The 17787-nt window shown below is 39.4% G+C and overlaps 1 protein-coding gene across 8 annotated transcripts in view; it reads right to left on the bottom strand.

Moving 5' to 3' along the window:
• Positions 1-8365: 8365 nt before the first annotated feature.
• Positions 8366-17787, bottom strand: part of FGF13 (fibroblast growth factor 13) — a 281106-nt gene continuing 271684 nt past the window's right edge. For all 8 annotated transcript variants that reach the window (XM_075187305.1, XM_075187304.1, XM_075187309.1 and 5 more), the window contains 2 exons: positions 15564-15762; positions 8366-9985 (listed from right to left, as the gene is read on the bottom strand). In XM_075187305.1, coding sequence (XP_075043406.1) covers positions 9849-9985; positions 15564-15762 — 336 coding nt within the window. In that variant the 3' untranslated portion in view covers positions 8366-9848. The remainder of the gene's footprint in view (positions 9986-15563; positions 15763-17787) is intronic.

The following is a 17787-nucleotide window of genomic DNA, read 5'->3' on the forward strand; positions in this document are numbered from 1 at the left end:
AGGACAGGATCCGCCCCAGGACAATCTGCACACTCCAGGTATTCTTCAAACACCTATTTTTTCCAATGATTTAATTGGCTTCAGTCAGAGATACTTTCTGGGGAGAAGAAGTACAAGGCTGTATTTTATTGGAGGCAGAGGAAACTTTTAAAAGAAAAACTTTCCACTAGGACATTTTTTGGCCATTACTATGAACATTTCTTGTTTGGATATTTTTATATGCTAGTATAGGAACTGTACTGAATCCTGTACTTACATGGAGGTGCATTGGGATTGTGGTGCATTTATTAGACTCTGGACATAATCGTGGCTCATGTACAGTTAGACAAATTTGCACCCTAAACCTATGCAGGAAATGATGCACACATGAAATAGCACATTCACGGTGCGTCTAGTCTTATATCACTATTTTCTTCAGGTGTATAGCTGGAGGAACAAGGGTGTATAGTTACTCTCTACAATAGAGTAGAGAAAGCTGAGAGTTGCGTCTTGACAATTTTAGTACTAAATGTTACTTTCACCTAATCTATTTGTACATAACATGATTTCTCAAGAGAATAGTGTCAATCATTATTAATGAATGCAGAAGTCAAATTCCCCATATATTTTGAATTCAATTACAAAAACAAATGCAAAACACAAGTAAAATGAAATTAAAATATCTGTTTGCACCTTTAAAAATTAAATGGGAATCTTCTTTCCTGACACTCTCCAAATGGAAATATCAATTAAATAATGCAAAACAGCTGCCACACTTATGAGTGAAGAATCAGTGGGAGGGGACACAATTCAATCAACCAATCAGAAACAGCTAGCGCTGTTTATTGCCATCAACAGCGTCGCATCTTGCAGCAGCAACCTGTTATAAATCACAGTCTGTTTTTTTCTGTAGTAGTTGAAGCAGGAAACAAAATTAGGTGAAATAATAATAAAGTTTCTTATGATTAACTCACATGATGGTAGTATTGCAGAACCGTTAGGCTGTAGCAAAACATAGTTCACATTAAACAGTGCCGTTTATAGAATAAAAGCAATAATAGCCACAATAACCTAGAAACCAAAATCTCTGAGGTGCAGGTAAACTCAACTTGAACTCATAAAATGGAGTAGGAGGCTTACATGATAAAAAGCTGGAAGGTCCAATGATGAAATAGTCCAGTCAAATATAAAGCAGCCAGAATCAGGAATCTGATGAGATGCAGGAAAACAAAATAGCTGGTGGGACACAGGAATAAAGGCTGGTTCAGAACACTCTGTACATAGGCGCAGACAAGTAATGAACATAGCCAGGGGCAGGAATATAAAGCAGGGCGTCAGGTGCACGTGATCAGGTGTGGGAGGAGATGAACCACTAACAGGTCAAAATTCCACAGGTGAGGTACATAAAGTCCAGAACAGCAGCCCCTCTGGTGACACAGAGGAACCGCATGTCACACATGTTCAGGACACAGCCCGCCTGCACCTGAAAGAGATACGCCTCCTGACAGATGTATTAGTGTCTGCGTCCAGGTCTACTTGAGTTGAAATTACATGAAAACACCTTTACTGTACTTGGCTTTGGCTTGCTGCCCCTTTCCCCAATTTGAATCTCCAAGCGCAAAGAGACATAAGTGTATGATGTGCCAAAATCTGCACATGGTGCAGTAAGAAGATGCATGTTTTACATTAACCTCTTCATGATTGTGACTTCACCCTTGGATTTTTCTGCGACATTTCTTGTTTAATAAATTTGCACTAGGAGTTTGCTATTTTTACTGCACAGTACAGTTGCACATCTGTGGATGGACTTTTTATTTGGGGTATATTTACTAAACTGCGAGTTTAAAAAAGTGGAGATGTTGCCTATAACAACTAATCAGATTCTAACTGTCATTTTGTAGAATGTACTAAATAAATGATAACTAGAGGACCTGATTGGTTGCTATAGGCAACATCTCCACTTTTTCAAACCCGCAGTTTAGTAAATATACCCCTTAGTCTTTACCCATAACCTCCTCCCAACACACCTGTTCATTAGTATGTGTGTCACAAACAGCACTCACCTGAGTCTGCGTGATGCATATGTGACACAGGGTTAACCAAACAACAACCACCTGGTCTGTCTAAAATGATTAAATCCTTCCCTATCTATGCCACACACTAGCTTTGCGATACTAATTACCACCACCAAGGTTTTTTCGGACAAGAGCTGACACTATTATTTAGGAAGCCTTTGGTTCTCCCTAGCATTAATCTAACACAATTTACTTTAATCAGAGCTCACATAAACCACAAGGTTTGCACAGTTTCAATTAGGTAGCGTCTGGACCAAACTGTCGCGTGAATTCGTAAGAACACAGAGACTAGAACTTATTAAGTGTAATTTAATATGGAAAATACATCCACAATGCTTAAGATAAAAAGTTAATAAAAGACATACAAATATAGTGCAATTGTTTCTTATAAAATAAAAAGGATAAAACACAGAATTGATACCTCACTTAGAATCAAGTTTCTGGTGCTGGGAGAAGCAGAAAAAATGGAACCTCTTCAATCAAATGACTCCCTCAGAGTGAACCACGAGTTACATTTTCAATACAGTTTTAAAACCAAGCTACAGGGCCCACAGCCCCCCTTCCTGTGACCTTATTCAGCTTGAATCTGTCATTACCATACAACCCTGTCTCTGCAGTCGGCATGTCTGGGGCCTCCCAAACAGGTGTTAGATTTCATTGTCTTGCAAGAGATATCCTCAAAGGCTTTCACATTTGCGTCCTGCCATAAATGGTATAAGGTGCTACCCTTATCTACCAGCCCCCTCTGGGTAGTTTACCATACACAAAACCCATTGATCTAACAGCTTCTAAGAGAACCATGTCACACTATTTCTAGGAAGTAATTCACAAACATATATTTGCAGATTTATGCCTAAATATTAGCTTGCACATGACACCTCCCCGTTCTAGAGGGTGGCATATTTTAAAACTGAATTCCTTTTGTCTATACAGTATTACATATAGGCTATATTAGCCCATGGCCTCATTGAGCCAGACCACATGCTGAACGGTACCTAAAAGTCTATTCACGTGTCACAAATAGCCTAGATCTCACCCCGAGAGTCCTTTCAACTGCCCCCAGGTGACACTTATATCTGTTCACACTGGGGTGTGCAAAGCCATCAAACGCATTTACATCCGACTCTGCGTCTTTAACTGTTACACTAACTTATCAATGGATTCATTTGATACAACCTATTTACACTGCAGTTATGAATTATCCCTTATAAATAACTGCAAGCTCTCTATGTTCACGACAATGTGTATTAAAACATTCAATTATAATAGCAGTGGCAGGGTGTCTGGGTTACAGCTATCCTCACCATAGATGAGAATGTGTGACCAAAACACCTCCATATTCATGAATATGTGAATTTCATTAATGGTAACTTATTGCCTGAGTAGAACTATTCTTATACGGATGATGGTGGCATTTTAGTATTTTGCATGGTCTTACTGATCTTCAGCACTGACTCCAACAGACTCTCCCCGTCTCTGGATCTCAATTCACATTGTGTAGGAATTAATTAAAAGGAAAGGAAGATATGCTTTAGCTTTTAGAACTTCCAGTGACAAATGCATACTAATATTTTGGTAAGTATATATGTATTTAAAATTATACTAAATTTAATGTTCGCATATTTTTGTCACTAGCAGTTATAAAAGTAGATAAATGTATTTTATTCCTCAGCCCAAGCTGAAGTGGCATCAATGTTTCTGCCTTTCCAGCCCTGGGGACTATATGACATAGATAGCCTTATTAGGATGGTCTGCTGAGCTGGACACACTGTCAGATGGGCACAATTGTACATACACAATGCATTCTGAATCATATTAGAAGAATTATGCAACCTGCATTAGAAGAGGATTTGAGACTCATTGGTTTTGCACTGTGCTGCAGACAAAATTTAAAAAAACATCCGAAAACCATAAACAATAAATAAGATTATCCGGAAGATCCATTAAAATGGTCATTTGCTGAGAGCCAACTCTCAGGTATAAAAATCTGCTCTGTTTTGCTGCACATGCTCAGTAAAACAACTTGGAATTTTGAGTGTAGCATAAGTTATTTACAGTAAAGGTGTGCACACAAAAGTGTGGCATGCCCCCTCAGGATGTGCCCTATTCTGAGTAGGCTGTACCTCCAGACACGCTTGTCAGGAGGCATATATATGACATTGATCATTAGCACAAAAAGGTTTAAATAAATAAATAAAACCCAGTACCCACTTCCCACACTTTTAAATAGAAAAATAGAAACCAGCACCATGACTCATAGCCTAGGCTGGTTACCGCTGATATGGCGACAAACCAGCACCGGGCTATACCATGCTGGGCTGGTCAAACTATAACAGAGAGACTTGTAGCATGGGGTCCCCCTGTGACAGTGGGAACGAGCTCCAGCCTGGTCAGTATGGGGCTGAAATCCCTGGGGGCTTTAGGCCTGCAAAAATATGTGAGCACTCCCCACTGAAATCCAGCCCTGAACAGCAAAGGGGCTCAACCCAACATACTCATTGGCCATTGGAGGCTATGGTCATGTGTTAAAGGTAAAATAACATTAGTTTACTATGTTGATCTACAAACTACAAGTCCCAGGGAGCTCTGACAGCATTTAACTGCTTGGGTAGCTAGCGAATGTACAACTACAAGTGCCAGCATGCCCGTGGCAGACAGTGACTTCTGGTGCTTGGAGAACTACAAATGTCATCAAGTCCTGGCAGCCAGGTACCTGTAATTCCACAGAGAAAGCTAATAGTAAAGAAACTGACACTTTTTGAAAGAAAATACTTTATTAGATATAAACACTCACAAAATCCTTCATTTCCATTTTGGCTTCTTCTTGTCTTTTGTCCTGAAGTCATTTAAGAGAAATCCAATGAGGGAGAATCCTTGTGAAACAATGAAGGAATTTCCCCTGGCATAGCCACAACACAAATGAATGAATGTCCACAGGTAGCCGAAAACTGCTCTGAATGGCTACTCGTGTGTAGACACCAAGTGAATTATGAACAAACTGCACTGTATCACTGAATTTCACTGATATATTACTACAACCAGTTCATTCATAGCCCTCCTAAAGGAGCCAATCAGAGCAATTCTCTCACTCTCATTCCAATCAGAGGAAAGTTTTTCTAATTGGATACGCTCAGACAGGCCCTTTCTCATTCCTTCACATCACGGCTCCCAGCCTGTAGGTCTGTCTCCCTGTTATAGTGTGGCCAGCGCAAGGAGTCCCATCACATTACTGGCTGGTACTGGTTTCAGTTTTGAGGGGGAAGGGGAGTCCTGTCGGACTTTTCTAAATTATAACTTATTTATTCTTCAATTTCTATTCTATAATAATTTATTTCTTTTTTTAATACACCTTAGCACTAGTTATGGGGAGAATCTGCTAAAGGTCAATTTTCCTACATTTTTTAAAATGATCAAAACTACCTTAACTCTCTATTCTATTTAACTATCTTACAAATTGATGCAAAGTTTTAGCAATTTCCATCTATTTAGAAGATTCCACTAGCAATGTTTTCACAGTCTCAGAGATTTCTCATTTATTTCAAATGCCCATTTATTTCAATGGCTTTGCCCTCACGTAGACACCCAAACATGGGAACAGCTTTAGTATATAAAAAAATCTGGGCGGGTAGCCCCTCAATCCTCAAACAGCCATGGTGGCAGACAGCTGGTTTGATTTCCACTAACACGGGGAGACCATAAGTTTGGGGTCCCTCTGCTCATGGTCTTCCTTCCCAGGCTGCCTGCTGCTGGGCCTGGTTAATGATTTTGGGGGTACACTGACTAATTATTTATTTCAACATTTCTGAACCTTACAGGGTCAATCCAGAAACAAACAAATTGTGGACGTCCTCCTTGTTGTCCACAGAAATGGACAATTATTCATTTTCAGTATGTTATCTATCCTATTACTGTCCACAGCTGTCATCTTTAGAACACGGTCTAGGCTGGAGCTTTATTGTAACACTGTTTCAGCACATAAGCTCTAAGTAACAGGTTCAAAATCATTAAAATACCAGTAGTACAATGCAGCTTAAGGATGGATTAAGAGAGAAGATTAGTTGGATACAGTTTAGTTCCCAACACATTTCAGTCCTTTGTTGATGTTGTTTGTTTTTGTCTTTCAATGCAAAACAAATGTTGACAATTGAATAAAACCCAATTGTATAAATAAATGAATGAATGCAATTTACACTAGTATGAATGGATGATGTACTTTCTGGGCTCTCTATGATGTAGTCGGATAATATCTTCAGATGCTCAGGAAGCCATAGTAGGTTCAGTTGCAAGGAGCATACATTATATATGCCATTAATAAAACACTTGCAAGATTTTGACATTTGCCTCAAATATTTTTGACAAACAGGTTATAAATATGGGATATGTGATGTCATCTTGCTGCAGTGCTGTTTCTATGTTGTCTGGAGGCATGGTTATCCTATATTCAAATTGGTGACGACAAGACAAGAGGATATTTATATCCCAGGGGTTATCTTATCAGTGAAACTCTACAATCACACTATTTTCAATGAGGAATTCAATGGAGTAGTTAGTTTAATATAATCTGAACTTCAGGATATCTGAATGAGAGATATCACTTTAGAATATGCAATAGCAATAGCTTCATCTGTATTTGTTTTTGGAATATAAAAATATTGGTAGAGATCTAGCACTCTATAGTAGAACTGTTAGTCCAGATTATGTCTTCCTTCAGTAGGGTTGAAACTGGAAACAGAAAATGGTCTAACATAGACTGAAATGTTGTTCTCCATTGGTGGAGTATACTTTTGCAACTATCATGACTTGCAGAGCGCTCAACAAAATATAAAAAAATTAGTCTTCAATGGAAACAGAATTTTATTAATATTATTAGTGAACAAAGATGATGTGGACCAAACAGGGCCAGTGGAAATGCTCCCATCCCTTGTGCACTGTGTCTTACAGTTTCTTGAGAGGGGGCGGGTGTCACTGCTGCAGTTGTCTGTTGTTCTTTGGTGTCAGTGATAGGCTATGACATTAAATTGTGCACCAAATAGTTGGTGCTTTAAATATACATGCAATATATATATATATATATATATATATATATATATATATATATTGCTCATATTGTCATAAAAGAAGATGGCACCACTTGTGGAGGAGCAGACGTTTTCACCAACCACTGGGAGTGAGGACATTCCTTGCATAGTATGGAGTGGATTCACTGTGTCTAGTTTTGCTGGCTGTGAAAGAACATTTAATTTATGGAGGTAGATTATTCAAACAAGATATTTGGAGGCAGGTACATTTTTAGGGTTGTTCCCTGTGGCGTAAAGGAGTGCAGAGCTATTTCCACTCTACAGAAGCACTATTTTTGTACCAGCTCTGAGCTGCCAGAGATTGGGTCTCTCTTGATACTTCAAATAATCCGGGACAGATGGACACAAAAAAAAACCATGTAGTGTGTAACACTCAAACAAAGGGATTGGTTGATACAATCCACTCACCAATATTAGGTGTTTAGGAGCAATAAAATTATGATTCAGTGTTCATCTCAACAATAAATATTTAGAGAAAAATGCACTTATATCTGATTAAATGTCAATCCCCATTATAACATATTTCCTGATGGTGGAATCATTTACTAAATGCAGAAATCCTAATTTAGATGAACAGGTGCAAACTCAAAAGTATTCTGTGCTGATCACTGAGGGCCTAATGCTGAGTTAGGAGCCAAGCAAAGAAAAGGAATAACTTTGCACCTGGGCAAAACAATGTTACTTTGGAGGAGGAGTTAAATTTAAAATATGGGGACAGATTTATAATGGGATAAGGCATGACCTAGATCAACTTTAAATTTCAGTGTCATAAAAAAGTTATCAAGTATTTGTGCTTAACATGAAAAAGCAGGCAGTATTTTCCTTGTCTGCAAAAAAAAAAATTAATTTGCACCTCTTACATTGTAACATGGGTTGTCCAGGAGCAAAATTACTCTTTTTTTTTTGCATTGCTCCTAACTCAGCATCAGGCCCTGAGTGTGGATGTCTAGGTACCCAGCAACTCCAAATAGGATTTTAATTTGAATTTTTCCCCCCTTCGTAAATGAGACCCAAAGTAACTAATGGTTTTGGTGACTGACTATATAGGCGGGGCCACATGTACAAATAGTAAGATCGCTGATTTTGAAATCTAGACTCTCTTGGGCAAATTGAGGTAAACAGCACCACGAAAAGGGATATCAAGATGTACCATTCCCAAATATCAATATTTGGGTTTATTTAGCCTTTAGATGCTTGATTTTAATTATAAATAACAAAGAAAAGACCAACATATTTAGCTGAAGGAAACATATTTATTTTACAAGTGCACAATCTGCTTCAACGTAAACAGGGTCCTATTAAAAATAAAATATATGATAGTCAAATTTAACAGAAAATATTATGACTGAACATGTAAACAGTAATAATGCATAGCCTGCTTTAAAATCAGAATACTGTATTAACAATGGGTATTTGGGAAAAAAAACTATCAAATTAATATATGGTATTGTTAAAATGATAACCATTTAATAAAATGGATGTAGTCAGTGCATTTTGTGTATACAACAAATCAACAACGTGTACAAGATTGAAAACCTCCTGTCCTTAGTATAATATTACTGGAGAGAAAAAGAAAAATCAACATTATCTAATGCACGAAACTAAACATATCATGCACCTTGATTGCAATCCTCTCTCTGACCATGCAACGGATATGATTACCTACTTGGAAAACGTGATATATCTTAACCATTTTGATTAAATAGCAGGGCCAGGTACCTGTTGTGCAGACACAGCCTGTCCAAAATGTCTCCTTGTCTACGATACTTAGATACATTGAAAAAAGGACGTTTACAAATAAGACATTTGCTATAAAAATTGTCTCCTTAATTCCACCGTTTATTTTTTTTGTTAGAAAAAAAGCCACAACATTGAAATAACATCGTACACAAAAATGGAATTAAGAGAAAATGACGTAGGTGGATGATAAAATCCATAATGGTATATATTACTGCCTCTGGTTGACAATACATTTCTGTGTCTACATTAATGGGTTAACACTACAACCAGGATACTACAAAGATACTGTTGATAAAAAATAAAATAAAATATTTTAACATGTTATAAGTTACAGGAACACTGTTTACATGAGTCTGAGGTACCACCTCAGATCTGACCTGATTTTGGCAAGGAGACCCAGCTTTGAGGAAACGGATGACCTCACAAAGCTGTATCTGTTGAAAATCAAAGTGTTGCACTTCTCCAAATGAATAATACATGTAATCAAGCTTATATATAAAACTGTAAGCCAATAAACAACAGATTTTACATTTTGTATGCTTGCCCCCTATAAAACATATAAGCAGTAAAATTTTCTTTAAAGAGCAAAAGTGGTCTTTTTATTTTTTTTCTTGGTTGGAAGCAAAATTCTTATCAGCATTAAGTTCTGTGAAATGTTCTCGTTTCATTCCTTTTCCCACAAAGCATAGGTGAGATAAACAGAGAGCAGGGTTATGTCCTCTCCTTGGTTTATTCCACAGTATGTTTTGCTGACTATCCCCGTGCCTTCTGAGACGCAAAAAGCACATTCTAAAATGATGGAATCCATTGAAAACCCAGAGATCTAATGGCTGACGTGAGTGACCGATGCAAGTTCAGTGCTTGTCCTGAAAAAAATCGAATATTTGGATGAAAGACTGCTAGTAAGAATTCAACAGCATCCAGAGGTAAGGTTCCATTACTGTGTGTACCGTAGCCTTGTCTTGCCTGCAGCTGGCTACGTTGACTCATGTTGACTCATAGATTTACCACCATTTAATACCCCTGAAACACTTCTACTTTTGGTTGGTGTGCCACTTCCAGATCTGGAAAATTCTGTGAGATCATGAAGAGAAGGTTCTTTGTACATGGCCACTGAGAAGAAAAGAAAAACAACATTGATATTTTGTTTTCTCTTGTAAAACAACTAACATCATTTGAAGGATTATGTGTCATGAAGGTATTATGGAGTGCTGTGTATAAACTGCTTCATATGTAGGATTATGTATCAAAGGAGTGTTATTTCAGTTTTTTGGCTGAGCTGTTGGACATTGGAACTTTTTTGGACAGAAAATAAAAAACAACATATATGCAAATAATGGCTTGTATGGACTGTCCGGAAAGGGGTAGTTGACTGCTGATTTGCCTTAATATATAATGCATGCGTGTGGCCAAAAATTTCTATCACCTGGATTAGTCCTAAACAATAGCCTTCGACTGAAGATATAACTTAGTGATTATAATTTCAAAACACTATCATGGTGCGTTTACACATCCAAAGTGATATCTTCTTAATAAATAGCAAATTTGAGCTGAATTGAAGTTCTGCAAAGAAGAATGTGCCTTTACCACCACGTTACCACCTGTCAGAATCCTGTGTTCCTCTCTGCAGCATTCACCTTGGTATGCATTCCAGCATGTCTGGGGTTAATGGTCCTTCATCACACTTAAACCTGGTTTTGTAATAAAGGATTATATATGATCTGGCTAAGATGTACTCTCATGGGCAGATCATTCTGCTCAGCCTTCCTAGAGAGAGGTTCCTCCATCGTCTACCATGATTCCGATGGATTCTCTGGTCTTGTCCCTGACTTCTCTGACTTCTACCAGGCTCTGCTGCCTACCCTGGATATTGCATCATTGGACTTTATTTTGAATTTCTCATTATATTTTCAGCAATTAGCTGTTATAGTCCTTTTTGCTTGTTTTGCACATCTTTTTGACACGCTTAATAAATATGTTTTTTATTACATTTTTTTGACCTCACATAATGATCTGGACCTAGAAAGAGTCAGCAAGGAGATGCTAATCTAACAGGCACAGAACACCTATCACAGCTGATCTGTCTGATTATAGCAAGCAACTCTTGCAGCAATGCAATAATCTTTTTGCTGCATATCCTTAAAACTTCAATTCTGGTGAAATCTTAATTTATCATATAATTATGTGGTGTTCTTGTGATGATTTATTGTGGTCTAGTCCTATTATGGTTCTCACTTACAAGATTTGATTGTCTTTACACAGGCTCAATGTGATAAATTTAACCCCGGAGATGCTATTTTTCTTTTCAGGCAACTATCCTTGCAGAATCCAAACAGCAGAATAATTTTTATTCTGAATGTGACCTTGCACAACTTGTGCATTTCCTGCAGCGGTGTACTCAGATTTTTTTCAGCTATCCCCCATGACTTTACATCTGTGGATTACTATGTGTCTCATATAATTATACATCTTAGAGGCCACGCCCAGCACAGGGTAACCCTTATTGTGGAACTGGAAAGCCCATTGCTTAAGGATTTGGTAGCATTTACTCAAGTTTTGATTCAAAGATTTTAACCCAATACCTCTGACCTTGTGCCACATGCAGCAACAGTTTCAGACCCAGGTTATAATCAGACTGCCTTCCCATCTAAGGGAAAGAAACATAAGAGACTTTCCAATTCCTGCTCACAAAAATCAGTGACTAAATCACATCAGTCTATTTCCATCTGCTGTCTGTGTTTCCACTCCTACAATGCTGATTGCCTCCCTGCTTTTGACTTCACATTTACCAGCAGCTACAGTCCCTGACCCAAATCGTAATCAGCCAGTCTACCCATCATAGAGAAAGAGAAATAACAACCTTTCTAGTCCCTACTCGCAAGCATCAGTGTCTTATTCACTACAAACTATTTCCATGCCACAGACGGCTGTCTCTGTTTCTGTTCTTGCAGTGCTGATTACTTTACCACTATTGGCTTCACATTCAGAATGTATTGTCTACTGTTCACACAATGTAGTGGCTGCCTCCTGCTCTGAGCGTCCAGTGGCTGCCTCCTGTTCTGAGGGTCCAGTGGCTGCCTCCTGTTCTGAGGGTCCAGTGGCTGCCTCCTGTTCTGAGGGTCCAGTGGCTGCCTCCTGTTCTGAGGGTCCAGTGGCTGCCTCCTGTTCTGAGGGTCCAGTGGCTGCCTCCTGTTCTGAGGGTCCAGTGGCTGCCTCCTGTTCTGAGGGTCCAGTGGCTGCCTCCAATACTGAGGGTCCAGTGGCTGCCTCCAATACTGAGGGTCCAGTGGCTGCCTCCAATACTGAGGGTCCAGTGGCTGCCTCCTGTTCTGAGGGTCCAGTGGCTGCCTCCTGTTCTGAGGGTCCAGTGGCTGCCTTCTATACTGAGGGTCCAATGGCTGCCTTCTATACTGAGAGTCCAGTGGCTGCCTCCTATACTGAGGGTCCAGTGGCTGCCTCCTGTTCTGAGGGTCCAGTCGCTGCCTCCTGTTCTGAAGGTCGTCGCTGCCTCCGGCAGGGGTCTCTGAGTTGACTGACCAGTCAGAGTTGTCTGAGAAGGCTTCCCAGCCAAGAGATATGCGCCTTGGCCTCCAGGCCTAATGTCAAACCTTAAAGTCTGAGGAGAACCCTGCTGCCCTGGCCTACAGGACTGAGGATTCAAGGACGTTTTACTATCTGCAAGGTCCAAAGTCTCAAACATGACTGCCTTATCTGCAGTTACAGTCGCTGCCTTGCCTGAGGTTCCATTTGCTTGCCAAGGTCTAAGAGATGACTGACTGTTCTAGGTTCCTGTCACTGCCTTGCCCGAGGTTTCAGAGATGAATGTACTGCCACAGGTTCTAGTCACTGTCTTGTCTGAGATCTCAGAAATGGCTGCCTTGCCTGAAGTACCAGTTCCTACCTTGCCCAAGGTTAAAGTCACTGCCTTGCCTGACGTCCCAGAGATGATAGCCTGTTCTGGGGTCCCAGAGGTGACAGCCTGGTTCGAGGTTTGAGAGATATCAGCTATATGTTCTGATGTCTCAGAGATTAACGCGGTTTCGAGGTCCCAGCTATAACCATCTATTCCAAGGTTCAGCCTGTTCCGAGGTCAGCCCGTTCGGAGGTCCCAGAAATATCAGCTTGTTCCAATGTCCCAGAAATGTCAGTCTGTTCCAAAGTCCAATAAATGTCAGTCTATTCCAATGTCTACGAAATGTCAGTCTGTTCTAAGGTCTTAGGGCTAGATTTAGTAAGCTGCGGGTTTGAAAAAGTGGGGATGTTGCCTATGGCAACCAATCAGATTCTAGCGGTCATTTTGTAGAAGGTACTAAATAAATGAAAGCTAGAATCTGATTGGTTGCTATACGCAACATCTTCACTTTTTCAAACCCGCAGCTTAGTAAATCTAGCCCTTAGAGTTGTCAGCCTTGTGTTCTGAGGTCCCAGAGATGACAAACTAATTTTCTGAAGTTCCAGAGATGATAACTTTGTGTCCTGATGTCTCCAAGACAACTGCTTTGCTGAAATCTCTGTGGTGACTAATTTGTCCAAGATTTCTGTGACTATTGCTTTGTTTAAGGTCTCTGTAACTACTACTTTGCTCGAGGTCTTTGTGACTATGTCTTTGCTCGAGATGCTTGTGTGGCCCAGGGTTTTGGTTATTGTCCTGCCTGGGGTCTCCAAACGAGGCTGCCTCACACACAATTGGTTTGCCTTAGGTCTCCAAAATTATTCTTTTTCCCAAGACGTTATGCCCATGTCCCTGAGGTGACTGCCTGGGATCATGAGCATCCAGTTCTGCAATTTCTAGTCTAGCGGTATCCACAATTTTGCCACTGATATCTGCTACCCAGCTACCTGTTTTTGACTCAAGTCTTCATGTATGTTGTCTTTTTTTTGGGATGGATCTATGAGGAGTCTGAAATTTGAGGTGCAAAAAGTGCCTTTGTATGTTAGCATATTGGATAAATATAATTTTATTTAGGGAAACAATTTAAAAAAAATGCACTTCTCCATGATTCTTCCCAAAGCTAGTTCTACATCATTAATCCAACTCCAAGATATACCCCAAACCTTAAGTTGCTTGTTCTCTTTAGTATAAAGATACCAAATACTGCCAGTGTACAAGGTCTGATACAGATATATGGCCCAGAGGTAAAAGTATATAGTTTAGTTCTTTAAAGGTATATTATACCTGCACACAAATACAAGGCAAGATGACACCAGGGGGTAAATGTATTATAGTCAATTGGACTATAATATATTTACCCCCAGGATTCTGTAGCAATCCGAATGTGGAAATCTGCAAACCCTGGCTTATTCCAACTACACTCCCGACAGAAATATATCATTTACTGGCAAAAATATGACTTTCAGGGCTCCATAAATGTAGCACTGGCTCAATGTATAATAATGGTGTCCAAGAGCAATTAAAATAGGAAAGTGAACTCCCAAAATTTTGATAGTGTGTGCCAATGTGGTAAAACAGTTATATAAAGGGGAAAGACATCATCTGACAGCCTACGGTATCAAAAAACTATGCTCGGTACTGTATAAGATGTGAGAGAGCTCACAGAGCAGTGTACCTACAATGAGACAACTGTATGAAGCAACAAATTTGTAGGAACATGTCTGTAGCTAAACTTCCCAACACTTAACCTTGGCAGCTTTAATTGTCAGATTGTTTATTCCACCCTATGATGGTGATCTTATTGCCTCATTCTCAATTCCTTACTTAGCTAAATAATTCATCACAGCCCAAAAATTGGCAGTTTTTTCATCTTGGCTGACCTAAATAGATCTCTATTTGACTAGGTTTCCACATGAAGGAGTAAATTTACTAAACTGCAGGTTTGAAAAGTGGAGATGTTGCCTAAAGCCACCAATCAGATTCTAGCTGTTATGTTGTAGAATGTACTAAATAAATGATAACTAGAATCTGATTGGTTGCTATAGGCAATATTTCCACTTTTTCAAACCTGCAGTTTAATAAATATACTCCTAAGACTTCAATCTATGTTACAAATGTTCAATCCTCTACTAGCATACTAGCTTTTCACTGCTTTCCAACATTAGAATTAATGATAAAATGCTAAGAACACAAATGTGAGTTTTTTGAAACCATGACTATATCTACCTTCAGTATTATAACATACTCTACTAGTTAATGTTACAGTAGTTGTTGATTACAACACATGTCATTTGCACAGTGTTCAGCTTTCCAGTTTCTATGTGTTTGGTGAAAACTCTTCAGGTGTGTTGTAGTTAGGCTATCACTTGGCAGACTTGTAAAATAACCCTGTTCATGAATGTTGAAAATTTCAGGAACAATCATCATCCTCTCAGAATCTTTTTGGTACTGACAGTGTGCTGCATTAGTGTGATGACTTTCCAATGCTTTTAATTTGATTTTTCTCTATTAGTCTCTCACCTACTTATTGGAGCTACCTAGGCATATTATGCAAGTTGCCTGGAATATCTAGTTCAGACCTGCCCAACCTGCGGCCCTCCAGGTGTTGTGAAACTACAAGCCCCAGCATGCTTTGCCAGTAGACAACCAGTTGATAGCTGGAAGGGCATGCTGGCACTTGTAGTTTCACAACACCTGGAGGGCCGCAGGTTGGACAGGCCTGATCTAGTTTGTCATATTTAACCATTTACCATTTAAATGTAATATGATAAAATAAAACAGGTCATGTAAGTACTCTACCTTTTAGAGGTTTTGGCAGGAAGTGAGCTGCAGGTTTGTTTTTCTTTACATGATTTCCTTTCATAATTTCACCCTCTTTGTTGAGACCCAAAAACCAACTCCTTCCCGATTGCTGCTGTCTGTAGATCATTGAAGAATATGTCACATAATAATTTTCAAACACTGACTCTTTGAATTTGCATTCAGGTGTAAAATGTTCCTGAAAAGAAAGGATAAGTCTTGAATAATTCATTTATTTAAGAATAATGCACATAGCTTTAATAATGAACAGCAGGAAGACAATGAAGATTATCACTCTATTTTTAAAAGAAGAATAATCATTAAGGAAGATTAAATCGGAGGCATTATACATTATTCATCTGTAACAGTTAATTTAAAGCAGTGTTGGAGCTCTTGTCCTGCTTTCATGGAACTGTTAATGCTCAAGGAACAGCAGCACCCAATTACACATTTATAGGGGATGAAGAGATAGCAACTTGGGATGAGTTTGTGGTTATGCTGCACTGCACGATAATCACAGCTGTACTTATCTCCTCTCCTAAAGCCCCATACACAATATCTACAGTCACTGTAGAGTAATTGTAGCACCAAATTAAACTCTGAACTGTGAAAACAAGTGCAGGCTGATGGCAATTTCCCACTTGTCCCCTTTACCAACTTGCCCCTGGCTCTCATGATATGGACCCATTTGAATTACATAACATATGATGAATGAAAATAATAGTAGCTATTAAAAAAAGCAACAGAGCAGCTTGACTTTAAGCAGGGATGGGAATCCCACAGTACGTTAGCCTATATTTTTCTTGGGAAGCATGTTCAAAATGAAGTCACATCTCAGACATGACAAGAGCTGATGGTCAGCAGACTAGTCCAATTTCCTAGCACTATAGTAACACTTCCACAGACTATGCCAAAGTCATCAGTATTTAAGAATTAGGGGTGCCGAATGGTGACGTAGCTAAATACACCTAAAATGGTGAATTGGCAAAAACCGTGGCCTTGTACCAAACAGAGATAAAATGGGAGTTTATCTGAATTGTAGAGATTCTCCAACACCAAGTACACACTCATAGTTACCTCAAAAAAACAGTATATCAGATATTGTGTAGTATGTAGATATTAATCGGTGGTAATCGTTTTAAAGATGCTGAGAATTCCGACAGCCTTCAGTCCTACAGAAAAAAAACGATTTCTGAAAAAACCTAAACAACTGCTAATACTGTATCCAACACCTAACCTGCGGGGTCCAGACATCGCCGCTTTAAATTAACTTTGATCTAAGTCGCACTGACGTCAAGTTGAACTGCTGGAGAGCTGTGTCTTTGGAATGAGTTCCTGTCAACATGCCGGTGCCATCGGGAATCTGGAGCTTCGGTTTTCAGGTAAGTCTGCTAATATTGTATTCGTTTTTTCCAGAAATCTGATTTTTGTTGTAGGAGTGAAGGCTGTCGGAATTCTCAGCATCGATAAAACGTACCCAAGACATTTTTATAGGGGACATTATTGTATAACAGATAATAGCCTTGTGCCCTATATAAAAAGTCAAGCCGGCTTTTCTGGAAGTCTTCCCAGCTTAATTTAGGATACAGTAAAAGGCAACAGATCCCATAAAACCTCCAAAGAAGATATATAAATAGGGTAGTACTGTGAAAAAATGATTTAAGAATTATTTATACTGCACATACATTCTAAAAAAAGGAAACAGAGCTTAGCTGGCTCCATAAATGAATCCTCAATAGATGTAGATGAAGTTCAAGTGTTCCTCCTGCCAGACAGGAACACCAGGGAGGGTAGATAACACTCTAAAGAATAAGTCCAGAATCAGCTCCAAAAAAGATGGGAACAGCTAGTTACGATGGAAAACTTAACATTGGAGGATCAAATTCAGATAAGCTCGCATTTTATTACCATTTGGCATGAGGTCGCTCAGAGTTATTGTTGATACCTGTGATAAGATGTACTTATATCATTGATGGCCCCTTATTCTTTATTCACAGCTTCACCTCAACAGGAAAGCAAAAGGTTTATTTAAGGATGGCTGCCAGCAGTGGAGGGCTGGCAAATTTTAGCACGGAGCAAGGCACGACTCAACAGCCCATTTTAAAGAAAATAAAATGCAAGTGGCCCAGTGACCCAGACCAAGGTAGCCAATATGGGACCGTCCCGGTGGGGGGGGGGGGGGGGTAGGGTTGCGGCAGATGCCCCCCTGACCCCCAGCCCAGCC

Source organism: Mixophyes fleayi, chromosome 9, assembly GCF_038048845.1.
Source record: "Mixophyes fleayi isolate aMixFle1 chromosome 9, aMixFle1.hap1, whole genome shotgun sequence".
Lineage (NCBI taxonomy): Eukaryota > Metazoa > Chordata > Amphibia > Anura > Limnodynastidae > Mixophyes > Mixophyes fleayi.